Here is a 14,398-nt window from a genome sequence, read left to right on the forward strand (position 1 = left end):
GTGTCGTGATGGCGACGTGTGCGTGCTTTCTTGATTGTGGTTTAATGATAACGTAGTATTTTGTTCGGTGCTATTTTATCAGTTCCCCGCCACGGTAATGATCCGACTAGTATGCAATTAGTGTTATTTATTAAGGTTAAACACTATTTAAATGCTTCTAGGTCGATAAACTAGACGCGGCCGAAATTTAAAACTATCGATACGATGCGTTAACAGCGTTCTAATGTTAATAATAGCTAAATACTAGAAATAAAACAAGTTTTTGACGTGATACAAAAATGTTGACTACATGTTGTAGGAGGAGTGGATGTGTCTTATAGATAAGTATAAAAATTCCTTCGAGTGTTCGAAGATATTTTTCCTTTAACTTTGTTTATCAAGGAATACAAATTCAACAGAATACCTAAGTAAGTAAATCATCAATTTTTGTGAAAATATGAGTAAATAAAAATATTATGAATTCTTTAATGTTGATGTTATTTATAAATCTTTCCAATAGAACGGAATTAATTGGGCGACCAGGATTTTATTTACATAATTATTTTTATACTTTGCTACGTTTATTTAAACGATGGCAATCATTTAGAAGGGTAATTTAAAAGGATAAGAAAGAAATGTCTAGTAAATGGTACTTACCTATTCATTTTGATGGAGGAAACCAGTTTTTTTTTACTTAATTAAAATATAAATCCTTAACCTTTATCTGTATAAATCACAACTTGGGGCTTACTTTTGTTTTTTTGTAAGTAATTCTTATTGAAATTGTTGATAATATTACCTAGTAAGTAAGTTAAAAGTGACCTAGTATTTTTAAATGCGGAACTGCTGAACCGTTTTTGATAACATTTTGACATAAAGATAAGCTATGAACTAAATTAATAAGTCGACTAAATTATCCTCGAAACACAAAAATTTAGGTTTAATAACAGAACTAACCAAAATATAAAAATGTAAGTAACACTATCACGATGAGCGGATTTTTTTATTAAAATAAAAAATGACAATATTTTTTGCGATTTAAAATTGCAAGTAAATGAGACCCGAGACATTTACCATATTAAAAGTTAATAAAATAAATAGATATAAATGAACACCTAAAAGTATTAGGGACTACATAATCACGTTCCCAAGGCACAGGCATGAGAAAATAAGATCAGAAATCAAAATAAAGGCCAAGGCCACCAAAAGGTGTCGCTGGCATTAGCAATTAAAATAAGGTACCACGAGCGCGCCTAATATGACAAGGTCTAATAGATATTATCGCAGAAATATTGTATAATCAAGTTTTATTCACATACAAGAAGGATTTGACCTTAAGTTATTAGAAAAATGGTTAAAATACGTAGATACTTGTTTTACGTGAAGTTACATCTTTTAGCTAAGCATAAACAGAATTTTGTCATTACTTTCCAAACGATAGGAGTGTCTTTACATAAATTCTACCTTGTAGCAATTTAATACTTTGCTGATCCGGAAATCGAACTGAAAACGTGCAGGAATAGCGCGTGCGACCATTAGCGAGACAGTCAGAGGCAATCAGACACTAACGGGGAGTCTGAATGCAATAAGATCAGCACAAATGTCCTGTTAAAATTCACGTTCTCTCCGGGACATAAATTTACTTAGTATTCATTGTTTCCTAATAAGACGGTCGTCTCATGAATAAATATCGTAATTAGGTTCGTACGGCGTCCGCGTAACAGACGACACTGGACGGAAAACTAATAATCTCCTCGCCCCAAGTCCAATTTGGAAAAAGTATTTTCCCCATTAATCTTTATCCGGCCATCAGTCAGGAAGAAATCAAGCAAAAATAAGAAAGCAATTTCCAAAGCTCTTACAAGAAAATATCAGATGACGAAAGTGACAATAATCCTGAGCAGAGGTCTGATATCCGCGGTCCTATTAGTGGGTTGATTACTTTTATATATGGTTCCCAATGTCAGTTGCTTCCGAAGTTTTATAAATATCACAAGTATAAATAGAAGGGCCTTTATTTTTTACGGGAAAGGACATATTTCCGATTAAGTTGAAAAGAGAGATGTATTGGAAAAATATATTGCAAACTTCTATTAAAGAGTTAACAACTTATGGGTGTTTTTTGACAAGAAATGTAGTCTCTAGCTATGCTACGAAGATGTAATAGCTAAGCTGTGAAACTATATGACCGTTTCCACCGATGCTAAGCTATGTAACTGTGCGAGGAAAATGCGCAGCTCGAGTATGCGATGTATCGATAGTAGCCATCCATAGCACGCACCTTTCCATGTAAAAAACATGGCTAAGTTGAGTCCGATTCCACCAGTGCTAAACCAAACGCATCCACAGCAACGTAGCAAAGCACATCTCTGCTAGAAAAGCACTCTAGCTGGTATGAAAAATATCTTAGTCTAGGTTAACTGTTGATGCATGTAAATAGCCTATTTTACAATCGCAAGAATATCATTATAAAATGTAAATAAACATTTCTTCACTCGTTAATGTTAGTACACGAGCTATACTGTACAATCAATAAATACACAGCACTTCTATGGGAACACGAACAAGTTCTGCTAACTGAACGTTACTTCCAAAGAACACATAAAAGTCCTTAACTCCTAAACTAAACTAAGTTGAAAGCTAACAGTATTTCAGTTAAAGGCAAAGGCGACTGTTACCGGGTTAGACACGAGCTAATGAAATGTTCACTGCACGAGACTGAGGACCTAGCGCGAGTTATTTTTTAAGTTAACGAGATCAAAACTTCACCGCATGTAGCCCTGTGATTGGTAGGTTAAAATGGAGCAGCCAATCAGAGCGCTGAACGTAAAAACGTGTTGGTGTAAAGGAAACTTGTTCTAAGTCTTCTGATAATTCGATTGGCACTCTTCGGCTGGCAGTTTTATGGTGTCGTCTGTATGGTAAGTCAGTAATTACGATCACCATTCGCCATAAACATGCTCACGACCTGATGTCGCTTACACGTCGCTTAATTAAATACTTTGCAAATGTTTGTTGCTTAACTACGACGCTACGAGTGCTCGTATCTCGGACGCGTGTTCGACGCTGTAATTTTCTTGTCGAACTCTGTTAGTTTGTGGGATTAAGTTTTCTTTAACATCGTGTGTATTAATAAATTAGTACTTTTTTATTTTTTCTAATTAGTTCCAATTGTCTACGCCTAATGATCCTTAATAGCAATAAAGCTAGTGCAAGCAAGTGAAGCTACCAAATGATATTCATGCTCTCATGGTATTTTTTTCTCAGTCTAATATTGTACACGGTTACAAGCGTCAATAATTTAATCTACGTTTTCATTAAACCTATTATTGTAAAGTTACTGAGGTTTTAATTGTTTTACTTACATGTAACCTGTCCCTTTAAAGTCTATAAAATCAATTATTCTGAATCTCATCTACCTCTGTGAACGAATTAAAATATCGGCATCCCTACAAAAAGTAATAATACTATGTATTATGAATCTACTTACCATCGATGTACTTCAGTACAAACTGGACTTCGGGTCCTAAAGCTGAAGCCACTTCTAGTGGCAACTCGTTGTCTCGCAGCACATGTACTGAAAACAAACAGAAATATGAGTTCAGTGAGAAATTGCAGTAAATGTATGAAGATGAAGTAGAATGTAAGTATGAAGTGTTACACTTCGGTGGTCAAAAGGGGACGGGAATGCGGGCTCTTCTTACATGTTTCAGATTTAAACTAAATTCATAGTAATTTGCGTGCATACTCAACATCGTTAGAAGGAGTTTGCAATGTGCATCTGCACTTATGTAATCAGTTTATAAACTTGTAGCTGTTTTTCTAGTACGAATCTTCATACTTTTAAGTAGAATAGTAGAAATAGTAATAATACTGGTGTGCAATTGATTTTGCACTCTCTAGCTCTTGGCTGATGCATGAGCTTGAAATTGAGGTTTAGTCGTCTAATACAAAGGTGTATTAAATTCAAAGTGAATCTACTTTAAGCTTAATGCGACGTTTTATTTTTATGTTTCCATTTAAATAAAAATACGTCTCCATACGTTAAATAAAGTACCAACACAACTTTAAGAACAGAAAAATCATGCAAAATCACGAAACGAATGGTCGACAATATCTCACAAAAACAACATCAACGATAAAATGCTCAGGTAATTTAAAAGAATATCAGTCAAACGAGTCTCTTTCATTATAGCAACGAGGATTGTCTGACTTTTAACAAAAACGTTGAAAGAAAAAATACGTCAAGATTTATTTTTTCAGTCTGAATTGAAGTCGTTACGTCTCAAGAGCGACAACGTCAACACAAAACAGATTCACCGTCTCAGTCTGATTGTTTGATTAAAACCAACCTCAAGTGAACATTGTACCTGAATATTGTACAGCGGATGATATTTGAGGTGCACTGAAAAAGACGTCGAGAGTAAAGTTATAAAGTATTGTTTCTACTTTTATAGGATAGCACAGGAGGCAAACGAGCAAACGGATAGCCTGATGCTGAGCATATCGCTGCCCAGGGGCACAATACATGCAATTTTTTTTTTAAGAGGGTAAAATCATCCATTGACTTCTCTTTATTATTGTCAGACTCTTACTGAATAAATATCACTTCCCGGAGTCCCGGTAAACCCGCTAGGAAGTCCGCAATACATGAAACACTAAGTACAATTGATACAGGTGCATTGACAACCTTTTAAAAGAGAGTAGGTACGCGATAATCTTAAAGAAGGTTGTCATTACTAACTACAACTAACTGCCTTCAATATTTTATTTAAATTCACGTCGGTTCTTTTTAAAGGGATGAAAGCAACAGGTTACCGTTGCGACGTAGCCGTAGTGTATTTTATTATGTAGGTTACTGTAATCAAATTTATATAAGTTTGAATACTTTTCTAATAAAATTTATTAAGCTGGGAGACTATTACAATCTTTATTTGTATCAGTACAAAAACAATTTTAAAGTATTTACGCGTTCAACTAGCTCCGACAACTGACATAAGTCCATTGAATATTTCCAAGAATATTTTCCTCGCAGCCAGGTGTTCACATTTTTCTCTTTAATTTACTTACTTGAAGTCGTTTCCAGAAGTTTCCGATATTCCACTCCGAGTCGGGCCCGTGTTTCCGATCCGTTTTCCGATTGTCTGATCCCATTGATTGCACGTTCTGTTCAATAAGGACTAAGGCTAATGGAGTTATCTAGGGAACAGGATTCACGTATACAACCTTTCTTTTAGTGCAGTCTTTGGAAAACATTGTACTTAGATAGTTGTTTTAGATCTACTTATTTTGCTTTTAACTTTAACAATGAGTTTAAACGAGTACGATACGATAGTACGATTACGATGTTTATTGGGGAAACTTAACGACATAGTATGACTTTATTAAATGGGTTCTGTGTTACGCTTATGACCTCATCAAAAAATATTGGTATTTTAAAACAAAGACTACTTACCAAAAACTCTACTAGAGTAATATGAGATAATAACCTACCCAGTTATAGTTACACAAAAACATAATCTTATTAGCTCGTCAATCATATTAGTAAATTGGAATGTTCCAAAGCAAACATTCCCTTCAAATAAAGAACCAATTTTACTGATTTATATAACGAAGTTGTTCAAGATGTAACTACTCATTGTTCTCTACATTAAACAAGGCGGTCGGCAGTTCTTGATTGTTTGTCGGAGAGCGGAGACGGGCCGAGCCCAGACTAAACCAATTGCTTGAGCCCCCAAGTTATAAGATAATTTACGAACAACCATGAAATATTAGCGAGACCGCTGTGTTTTGGAGAGAGTACAAAGTGGCTCGGTCGCCTCAACTTTACTATAATATAGATTCACTAGCCTAGTACCTACACTATTAAATTCAACCTAAAGTTACAAAGCCCCGTATTAATAAATCACTTTCATTTGAAAACTCTCTCCTAAGTACCGTTATCCCCTGAGGTGTGGATTTGAAGAGAGGTGATAATATAATTTATGATATGAATTATGAAAACGCTAGCACTAAATTAAGATGTCAATTTAAAATAGAATTAAAGCTTAGAATACAAGATATCAAATCAATGTGAAAGTCGTATCGTCGTAGGTATATAGTAGTACCTAATTAAATACAACACAATTAAATATCGCTCAAACACTGGACAGTTAGATTTTATCATCAATGTCAAAAAACCGTATAAGTGCAACTGTTTTTAAAATATATTTTTACATCAATTCTTGGCAACAAATTCGCCTGGTGATAAGCGAGATGGGGCCAATATAGATACAAACAACCTTCTGAAAAAACAGATGCTTACAAGGAAATCCTTTCCTCATCAGTTCTTATAGAGAAACTGCGTTATTCCTAATATTGTTCGCAAACTTTAATATTTTTCGATCCTATCACAATCCCTGTCGATCATCATAAACTATTTTATAACCATTTTATTCTAGAGTTACCAAGTAATAATTTTATTAACGAAAGACTTATAATAACATTATTTTTCTATATATTTAAAATAATTCATTTATACTATATACCTATACCTATTTGTGGTTTTTAACAAACATTGTCTAAGTAATAATATCCACAAAGGTCGCAAGAAACTATCTACTTATAGAACTGCATAAAAATTAATAATTATATTATCCTTTACATTTTCCCAAGCGCCTGCACAATTTTATAAGCAATAATTACCGCAACACACAACGATTGCATGAGTTTGCACCATAGGAACTTTTCAAGGTAGCAATTAATTTTGCCGACTCAGTTGCCTTTTAACAATCAAACTGCAATTAAGACATAAAATGGGGTCAAATGTATAAACAAAAGAAAGCTAACGAGCAGGTATAAAGTCGTTCTCACACATTGTGTTAGGGGACCCCCTCATTGCGTCGCGTGCTAACCTTATCTTGACCATTCTTTGAATTTGAGTTCGTTATATTAAATTATGGTTGTTATACTGCAATTTGCGAAGTATGTTTCGTTGATGAGTGCACATAATATGCACTTTGTTCTCGTAACTAAGTCTTTCCTGACATGACATGCTATGAAACCTAATGACATCTGAAATTGTTTGAAGCTAGTCAAAGCTCATAATTGAATGAGAACCTTTTTGGAATTCTAAGGTTTTTGAATGAGAACCTCTTTGGATTTCTAAGGTTTTTGAATGAGAACCTCTTTGGAATTCCTTATTAATTGTGTCTCGTTATGGTGCTTTTTGATAATATTGTGTTGTTATCGTAACCGTACCGTACTAGGTACAAAATTTCCCCAAAACACATATTTTTAAACACACCTAGATATTTATTTAAAGCTATATTTGCATCGTTATCTCACTTTGGTCGGCAAAACAAACGTACGCAAAAACTATAAACGTATTAAAAAAAACCTAAAGCCGTCCATCCGAATCATTTACGTAATCGTAACACCTAAATATGGGTGTAACAACTTATCTATGTCAATAAAGTTCTAAAACATTCCGTTGTTTACTTTTCCGTATAAAACTAGCCTTTAGGCCATCAGCAGACGAGTCTCGTTTCAACCTACTAAGGCATAATGCACATTAAGGACCCACTGCCTATTTCAATTTTCAACGGATCAAATGCGGCTCAAACTGTCTGTCGTCTACGGAAGGCCTAAGTTACTATTTCCAAAGGTTAGGGAGGTGGCGACATGGGTACTTCCACTACACCATGCGTCGCATAATAAGGCGGCTCTTTGCACCATTACTCTGTACATGGGCACGACGAGTAAATATTTATGAGGCCCATTGTACACAGAGCCTGTTTCACGATAACATCTCAACGGATAATTACGTTAAAGTACACTTTCACTGTCCAAATTCACATACGAACTTGTAACGTATCGCCCAATCTTTACTGTCAATTAAATTGGCAATTATATCGTTAGGTGTGGAGAGTTATTTGCATTTTTGCATAATAGTTTTTAAATTTTTGTTTGGCATTTTCGACAATTATTATGGAGTTCAAAATTCCACCAACGCACTTTTCCTTAAACGTTTTTAAGCAGTAATAATCGAAGCACTATCAAACGATTATGATAACTTAAAAGATTACTAGTACACGCAAGCCCTTATTGTAATCCATTAATGAAATTACTGCTTACTCAGAACTTAATTACTAGTTACTTGATTAAACCTATAATTTTTCGTCAGCTGCTATTTAACTTGGATTCAAAGAAACGGTCTAAAAATAAATAAATGCCCATGTAAGTGTTTATTACTTATCCTAAGGTCAAAACGATTTCAGACGTGCTTGCCGAGTGAATATGACATTTCGGGCATATCTTTCCCACGGAGTGCCCGATCGGGATGCAATTACTGCCGTCTCGAGTTTTTGCATCGGAGTAAATCGAGAAACCTTTTCTTCCGAGATGTGCTATCATCGATTCACCACGCTGTGACATAGTGACTAACGGTGATATAATATGCAAATGTCGTAACGTAGGAATAATGCGATCCGATACAAAAAGTAGAAATGTTTCGTTGTAATTGAGAGTGGCGTTAGATTTTCGAGATAATTTATTCGAGCGTGGCTTGTTATCGTATATGTCAATCATTAATTACTGTAAAATATGTGGATGAACAAGCAAACTAACTTTTGTAGGTGTACACACTTAATTTGAAATTCAAATCGGAACAGTAATATTCGTAATATGCTGTTGGAAATATAACTTGATTGATTTATTGCGCGTACAGTGTACCCATAGTTTCGTTTGAACATGATGTAGATATACGTAGATACATAATACGAAAAAAAATACGCGGTTTGCGTAGAAGTCGTACCTTAGCTAAGTGGGCCAACTAGGCCGGTATCCCACGTCGTCATGGCAGGGTTAGAGGCCCATCAAGTACTGTTAAGGCGAATTAAAGTGACATCTCGAAGTAACGGACGGGACGTTTTTGTCGAGCCGCATCGCAGACGCAGGCCGCGGTTCGATTTCCAGATACCGCGAAGTTAACAGGATACTTCGCGTGTTTTTCTATGTCGGGTCACGGGATAGACGGTTTAGTACAAGACTTGTGTTTATGGAAGAAAAGCTTGTAGAAAGTTTGCGAAACTGATACTTAACTTCACTTAGGAGTAAGAGTTTAAATGAAAAATACATAACTATATGGGTGTTAGTAGGTAGGTATACTCCTGAAGTGTATTTAAATATTATTTACTTGTGAGTTCATATTATTATGTATATACTTATGAATTTGCGAGAAATAACTTTCATCCAATCCATAATCCATTCAATTAAAAGTACCCTTAACCGACGACCATGCATGAAAAAACTCATGACTGTTGATGAAGCGAAAGAAGTATGTTAGATTCGTAGCAATTGTTTCTGCCTACCCCCATGGGAGACAGGCGTAAGGTTTGTATGTAATATGTATTTATGTTTCATCTTATTTTACGTTTTCCTAAAATACCAAAATCATATCAAACACAAGACGTCCACTGTTAAAACATATGCCTCGATTCCCCGTTGAGTTCTCTCTAGGACTTTAATACATATTATACCGAGTAAGTTAACTATAATTATCCGTTGTTAACAAACTGATGACAAACAAACATCATTCCCTTTCATCTTTACATACACGTATTAATGACATACCTACTCGTACTTGGTATCTCCATTGCTCAACCACATTGTAGATTGGAGCTCATAATTACACATATCATAATAACAGATGAGGTATGCCTTACATATATGTACCTAGATATAATGTATGTTGGTACACAATATAGCTCATCTCAATTATCTCTCACGAACATAGGATTTAGTGCTCGTCGTTTGCAGATAATCTGGCTAACGAGCGTCAAACAAATGATGGTAAGCAACTGAATGTAAGGACTATAGGTATCCTAGTACTTAGGTACGTATCATACAATACACGACCGCAAATGGTTATTAAGAAATAGTTGGGCTTGGTTTGAATTAATAAAAGCTAATTGTGACACATGAAACATCATGTCTTTGGATTAGCGTATTTTGGTAAAATATAACCGACTTATGAGTGTGTCTAAATCCGCACCAAACTCAAACTCTGATATTATTATTTTTTTATTACTATTAAGACACGTTGACAGAATAAACACCAATAAAAAACTGGAGAAAGACACAAGGCCATGTACTTATGCCAATTATAGATATGCACCATGATTATGATAATGGTAGCAGCGCGTCAATCGCCGCATCGTGTGTCGTGAAATGCTGCTCATGAATATGAGCCTCTAGCATAGCGTGAAACTGGTCGAGTTCTTCGTTAAACAGTTACGTGAGTAAGCCGATAACAAAATAATTAGATAAATATACAATTTTTTTATACCACTAAATGTAAACATATTTTCAAATAAAACAAAAAGAAATTGTAAAACAAACATTAATAAAACTTGGTAAGTTAAACAAAAATTCTTATTTCCAACCTGCTCTAACTTCATGACTCTGTAAGTTACGAAAATACAGATTCTTCCATACAGTTTCAGACAATATTTTCCAGAGAATTGTAAGTACAAGGTGCAGCGGACGCGTAGAAATGATTTATGGTCTCGCGAAGGAAAACCCAAACAGACTTTCTGCTAAGGAAACATCGACGTTAACCAAACATAAGCTTGTGGGTAACATTTTGCATTCTTACCTATCTATTGTTATGTAAGTCTTGTTCTCATTATTATTGCATACTTTTCCTTTGACAAGAATGTCAATAAATGGATATTTTTCTAAATATGAAAACAAGCTCTCTAACTTAATGCCTTAGGCTATGATCCTATGTAAGTTTTTCTTCGATTGAGAGAGATTCGGCACGAATGGGCCGGCTAGACTGTAGTGATATTATGGTATCACATAAAACCGGCGTGAAATAACGTTTGAGTTGTGTTTCGCTGCATTAGAGTGTCCTGCAAAGACCAGCAACGTACTTATAACATCCTTTGGTATAGCGGATACAACGGCCACTATATAGTGCCGATTGCTTACCGTCAGATGAAGAAACGTCTGCTCATTTGCCAGCCTATGTAAAGAAAAAATATAGCTTATAGGCCGTCAACGGTCACAATAGTCTATTTACATCTAAACAATGTGTATCCTACCTCCATGTTGGGGGTGTACGCTGAACAGCAAGCAGGGTTCGTCTCCGGGCTCCCGACAGCACTCCAGCACATCGCGGCAGCTTGTGTGCGGCGTCACCGGCACGTGAGTCGGTGCCCAGCCGGCACCGCTCTCGCACCACACTCGCACTATCATCTGTTGGTAGAAACAAAAAAACTTTAGTAGTGAACATTAACGGCCAGTTTCAATAACCTATCTATTTGTAGATTTGCCTACTAGAGATAGTATTTTGACATAAGCTCCATACAAAATGTGTCAAAATTCTATCTCTAGTAGACAAATCTACAGATAGATAGGTTATTGAAACTGGTCGTAAGAAAATAGACTTAGAACTACGCTTAGGTTTCGCTATATTAGGGTGACTATCGGATGCCTTGCCCTAGGCTCGAAAAAAGGTCGGCAACGCACTCTTTCTCTGGAAGTATCGGGTAATGATGAACATCAATCCACAAATTATTAATCGTTATTCGATAGTACTTAGTCGCTGATTTTAAGCCACTAAGCATAGTGGTTACTGGATGAGTTAGTGGTACACCAATATTTTAAATATTTAGTCTAAAATTATTACATATTCATACGTAGGTGTGCTGTAATGCTAAGCTGTAAAGTGATTCTTGAACCCATCCAGGCCCTGGCAAATATTCCCAAAACGTTTTTCCAGTAAAAACATTTCGCGTATCGCATTTTTATTAGCTGCAAACTGAACCTTTGAAATTCTCAAAAATGAAAAATAACTTCAACGAATGTAGTACATATGCGTGTATACCTATGGGTTTTCCAATGATTCCAATAACTGATAGCATAGATTTAAAAAAGTTTGTTCAAATCTGTACTGTGTTATTAATATCCCACCCAAAACATAAATGTGAAAGGCTGCCAAGTTCGATAATATTGGAATGCTTCGCCTATAAAAGAAGTGAGATCTAAATAAGTACCAAGTTCCATACACAGACCTCAGTTAAAAATGATATAACAAGTTGGCAAGTTTTCACACACTTTATTATAAACCTACTAAACGCAATGAGTCAAGTATATCATTTTCTATTAAAACTTGCCAAGTTATATCATTTTTAACTGAGGTCTGTGTATGGAACTTGGTACTTATTTAGATCTCACTTCTTTTATAGGCGAAGCATTCCAATATTATCGAACTTGGCAGCCTTTCACATTTATGTTTTGGGTGGGATTTCATTTATTTTTGTAAGGTTTATTTTCTTTTTTTCTTATTTTACTTTACTTTGACTAAATACAAACCTTCGTAACGAATTTTAGGTCGGTACGACCATTGGAAGATATAGATAAATTTTTTGTTTTAGTTCCTTAGGGGTATGAATTTACACCTTCATTATTTTTAAAACCGACTCACACTTGGCCATTTTCAGATTTTTTCCTTTACCTTGACCTAAAGACCTACCTCCATGCCAAATTTCAAGTCAATACGACCATTGGAAGTGGTCTAGGTTTTTGATGAGTGAGTGAGTGAGTGAGTGAGTCAGTCAGTGAGTGTATAGTAAAAATAGCGATTTTCTGACGTCAATATCTCAAGACCTACAATAGGTACATTAATGAAATTTTGTATTTTAGATAAGTAAGTAGATCTCGACAGATACTAGAAATTTCATATGCGTAGATAAAATAGATTTTGAGTTATAGGTGGGTCGAACTTGGCTCGAAATGGTTCGTGTAATATAACCCACGGCCGGTGTGTCGGTTTTTTGCTTGAACTTGGCGGACACATTGCCGTGTGTCTAGATTCTATTAACTTGTCGGCAAGTGATGGCTGAAATATCAATATATCTCTAATAATCTCTATGATTATTAAGAGAAATCTACACCCACAAGTTAATTGCTGCCTACTGTTCCTAATCATAAATCATAAATTGAAATAAGCGAATTTGCTTACAACATAGGAAAAATGAGCCGTACAGGCTTCTAGCTATAAAGACTTAACAAGCAAGGAGTTACCATTTTACCTTACCTTACCTACAGACTGATAAAGTAAGCGGTAACTCTGATATAAGAAAATATTGCTGCAAACAGAACTCAATCTCAGTTAAACAACACTATAAAAGCTCGCGAAGGTTTCTCGTGGAACTAACGTAGTAAAATGGCTGACAATTAGGATTTATACAGCGACCACCCGACGCTTTAAAGCGCTTTTTATGTTTAAGAATACATTTTTAGTTGACATTTCTTGGAAATTCTTGTGTTTTAAAAATAGAAAGAAAATTTTTGTTCAGTCAAAAATTTAGTTCTAAATAAAACTTTATAAAGGGGATCCGCATTCAAAAGTTAATGTGCGAACCTCAATTCAATAAACGTAAAACCTTCTGCCAAGTCTAAAAATACTATACTGAAAACCGCCAAATCAAAATCAGTGCAGTCAAACGCGAGATAATCGTCGACAAACTTACGTACATACAGGTCGAACTGAAACCTTCTTTTTTTTGAAGGCCGTTAAATATTTTTACAATTTGATCAAGTCATCTTTGACACGAACGAAATTAATACAATTATAATTTCATGACAGCATCCTTACTAAAAATGTTTGTTATTTCTTATGCAAGGAATCAACTACCAGCAAACAACAAAGTACCCAATATCACAGTCCATACATATAGCTGTAAAATCTCTCTTAGCTACATAACTTCTCTAAAAACTTTAGTAGTTATAACAAGTAGCAACACCAACAGCAACTTACCTAAAACAATAAGTACTAGAATAATGCGTGATAATTCACATACCCTACGCCATAATGCTTTAGGTACCAGTCGTACCACCTAATAGGGAACTAGCCTTATACCGAACCCAATTTGTCCAGCACCTATTCATTCGCTAATTTGAACGCATTCAACCCAAACGCAGTTGGAATTCTTAGGATTTCATACGCAATACTTGTATGGTTTAATGAACACTGAGCTTATTAAAACATAGTTGTTGTTCGCAATGCGATTTATTAAATGGGAAATATGTATTTTAAAGTTGGTAATAAATAAAAGTTATTAACTGAAGTTCGGTCTTAACAAGCATATTGACAGCTTAATTGCCATTACGACATTGCGATTATTACACAGTGGCATTACGTGGCGTAATGTGCACCTCTGCCTACCCCTTCTTGGATATAGGGTAAGGATTACTATAGAAATTATACTTTCAAAGATATGAAAGATTGTAAGTATTCCTTGTAAGTATACGAATTTATACTATACAAGTCAACGATTAAAGTCGACAATAATATCGAAGCTTCACAACCGTCATATTAAACAAAGTATCATCCAGGACACCTTTGTTACAATTACATTAAATTTGAATA

The 14,398-nt window shown here is 35.1% G+C and overlaps 2 protein-coding genes across 3 annotated transcripts in view; both read right to left on the reverse strand.

Moving 5' to 3' along the window:
• The window catches only part of LOC118267747 (inositol-tetrakisphosphate 1-kinase-like), a 363,870-nt gene that overhangs the window by 273,181 nt on the left and 76,291 nt on the right, over window positions 1–14,398 (reverse strand). The gene's annotated exons all lie outside the window — the stretch shown is intronic.
• LOC118267452 (apoptosis-stimulating of p53 protein 1) overlaps window positions 1–14,398 on the reverse strand; it is a 273,618-nt gene that overhangs the window by 195,362 nt on the left and 63,858 nt on the right. For both annotated transcript variants that reach the window (XM_050694100.1, XM_050694104.1), the window contains exons 3-4: window positions 11,067–11,220; window positions 3,470–3,556 (exon numbers count right to left, since the gene is read on the reverse strand). In XM_050694100.1, coding sequence (XP_050550057.1) covers window positions 3,470–3,556; window positions 11,067–11,220 — 241 coding nt within the window. The remainder of the gene's footprint in view (window positions 1–3,469; window positions 3,557–11,066; window positions 11,221–14,398) is intronic.

Source organism: Spodoptera frugiperda, chromosome 6, assembly GCF_023101765.2.
Source record: "Spodoptera frugiperda isolate SF20-4 chromosome 6, AGI-APGP_CSIRO_Sfru_2.0, whole genome shotgun sequence".
Taxonomy (NCBI): Eukaryota; Metazoa; Arthropoda; class Insecta; order Lepidoptera; family Noctuidae; genus Spodoptera; species Spodoptera frugiperda.